Source organism: Marmota marmota, unplaced genomic scaffold (assembly GCF_001458135.2).
Source record: "Marmota marmota marmota unplaced genomic scaffold, marMar, whole genome shotgun sequence".
Classification (NCBI taxonomy): domain Eukaryota; kingdom Metazoa; phylum Chordata; class Mammalia; order Rodentia; family Sciuridae; genus Marmota; species Marmota marmota.
Genome location: NW_026000174.1, coordinates 18,289,498 through 18,291,718, shown reverse-complemented (window position 1 = coordinate 18,291,718; position 2,221 = coordinate 18,289,498). Strand labels below are relative to the sequence as shown.

Below are 2,221 nucleotides of genomic sequence, written 5' to 3'. Positions count from 1 at the left end.
TTGATAACTATGGTGGAAAGAATTCATAGCCACTTGATAAAGGAAGATTTTTGAGTTTAATTCAAAATCTGAGAAATGATAGGATGAGTTGTGTGTGGGGAAATATCTATCTTTCAAATATCTTCAAAGTCAGCAACAAGAATAATGTGAACCTTAGTTTTGGTGTTTTTCCACATCTATCATCAGCTTTTCCACAAAAATGAAATGCAATTAATTTTAAAAAGCACGTGATTTTCCAGAAGTTTATGTGATTTTTTTCCTCCACTTTCTACTTCCTTGTGTTTTTCACACGGGTAGAATGCTTACATTTCAAACTAGTAAAAAATATATCTTCAGTTTGTATATTTCTAAGTTATGAAAAATTTTAAAAAACTAAAGTAACCTAAATTTCTCCTTTGGTGTCTACTCACTGTGGCCTCTTCCAAGTGAAGAGAAGAATAAATTTCTCCTGGATCTGCTTGGTCTTCACACCATAAACAACAGGATTTAGGGCAGGAGGGATGGCCACATAGAAGTTGGCAAATAGGATAAGGACATTCCGAGGGACACCGTGCCCAAAGCGATGAGCAAGGATGGAGAAGAAGGCAGGTGTGTAAAACATGAGGATAACACAGACATGGGAGCCACAGGTGCTCAGGGCCTTTTGGCGAGCACCCAGGGATGAGAGTTGAAAGACAGCACGGAGGATGAAGACATAGGACACAGCAATAAGGATGACATCTGAGATGACAGTCATGAGAGGTACAGAAAATCCATACCAAATGTTGATGGAGATGTCAGCAGAGGAAAGCCGAGCAACACCTATGTGCTCACAGTATGTATGTGGGATGATGCGGGTCCTGCAAAATGGTAAGCGTTTTAGAAGAAACACATCTGGCAGGATGACGGAAAAGCTCCTCACAACAATGCTCACCATAAGCTTGATGATCACCTGTGGAGTCAAGACGGTGTTGTATCTCAAGGGCAAGCAGATGGCCACATAGCGATCAAATGCCATGGCCAATAGAATGGCTGAGTCCACTACAAAGCTGAAGTGCAGGAAAAACATCTGTGTGAGACAACCAAAGAAGGTTATTTCTTGGGAGCCAAGCCAGAGGTTACTGAGCAGTTTGGGCACTGTGGCAGTGGACAAGATGAGATCCGTGCTGGCCAGCATGGACAGGAAGAAGAACATGGGCTCATGGAGGCTGTGCTCAACTGCAATGAGGTAGAGCAGGATGCAGTTGCCCACAATGGCCACAAGGTAGATGACACAGAAGGGAATCCCAATCCAGAGGTGGAAGTGCTCCAGGCCAGGTATTCCAAGAAGGATGAAGGAACTCGGGTTGTAGCAGCTTGAGTTATACATGGTCTCTTCAGTCTGGGATCCACTGGTTCTTGAGCCTAAGGACAAACCAGCTGTCAGTGTGAATTATGAAATCTCCCGATTCTACTGTGGCGCTGAAAATAGTTGGTTACTGCAACTGTCACATTCAGGGTTCCTACATTAAAAGAATGGCTATCCCTGGTGAGCTGGCACATGTGGAATTAAGTAGCCACAGCACTTTCCCCTTTCCATTAGCCCTGGTTCATTTCTTTATATACTTATGGAATATGGATTTTTATACACTTATGGAACCATATAAAATGATTATTTTTGTAAGTTAGAAATTTTAATTTATTCCACTTAATGATTTTCTTGCTCAATTCAGATTGTTTAGAATAAGCCTAGTTCAAATGGTGTGTGGGGGCGTGCATGAATGAAAGAGGGCTGAGGAGAGACAGGACTGGGTATTTGAGGGATAAAAATATTTAAAATATTATACTAAATAAATATGAACTGGCTGGAGTGGGGAGCATTCTATAGAGGTAATATGATATTTGTAAAGTAAATAGAAATTTTATAGAGGAAATATGATGTTTCAGGCAATGAATTTGGCAAAATAAACTGAAGAGTTTGAATAATACAGGATAAAAATAATAAAAAGTGAAAGAAAATGAGTATTTTAGTGCCAGGGTGGTGTGGCAACATTTATTGCACAGTGATGGAAGTATGGTTTATATTAGGAATTATCCTTACTGAGATGTGAATATTATTGAATGCATCCAATAAAGAATGCACAAGGATAATTGAACATTCCCCTGCTTAGAGAGCAGTGAGTTCAGAAGATAATTTAGGACTTCAGAGGCACTATCCAAAACCTTAGAGGCTGCTCCCCCTTGTCGATAGGGAAGACAGCTC

At 40.5% G+C, this 2,221-nt stretch overlaps 1 protein-coding gene across 1 annotated transcript; it reads right to left on the bottom strand.

Annotated features, from left to right (window-relative positions):
* Nucleotides 1–404: 404 nt before the first annotated feature.
* Nucleotides 405–1,390, bottom strand: LOC107133582 (olfactory receptor 52H1-like). Its single transcript, XM_015475890.2, has one exon. The coding sequence runs from the start codon at nt 1,346–1,348 to the stop codon at nt 407–409; it is 942 nt and encodes a 313-aa protein (XP_015331376.1). The 5' UTR covers nt 1,349–1,390; the 3' UTR covers nt 405–406.
* Between the last annotated feature and the right edge of the window lie 831 nt (nt 1,391–2,221).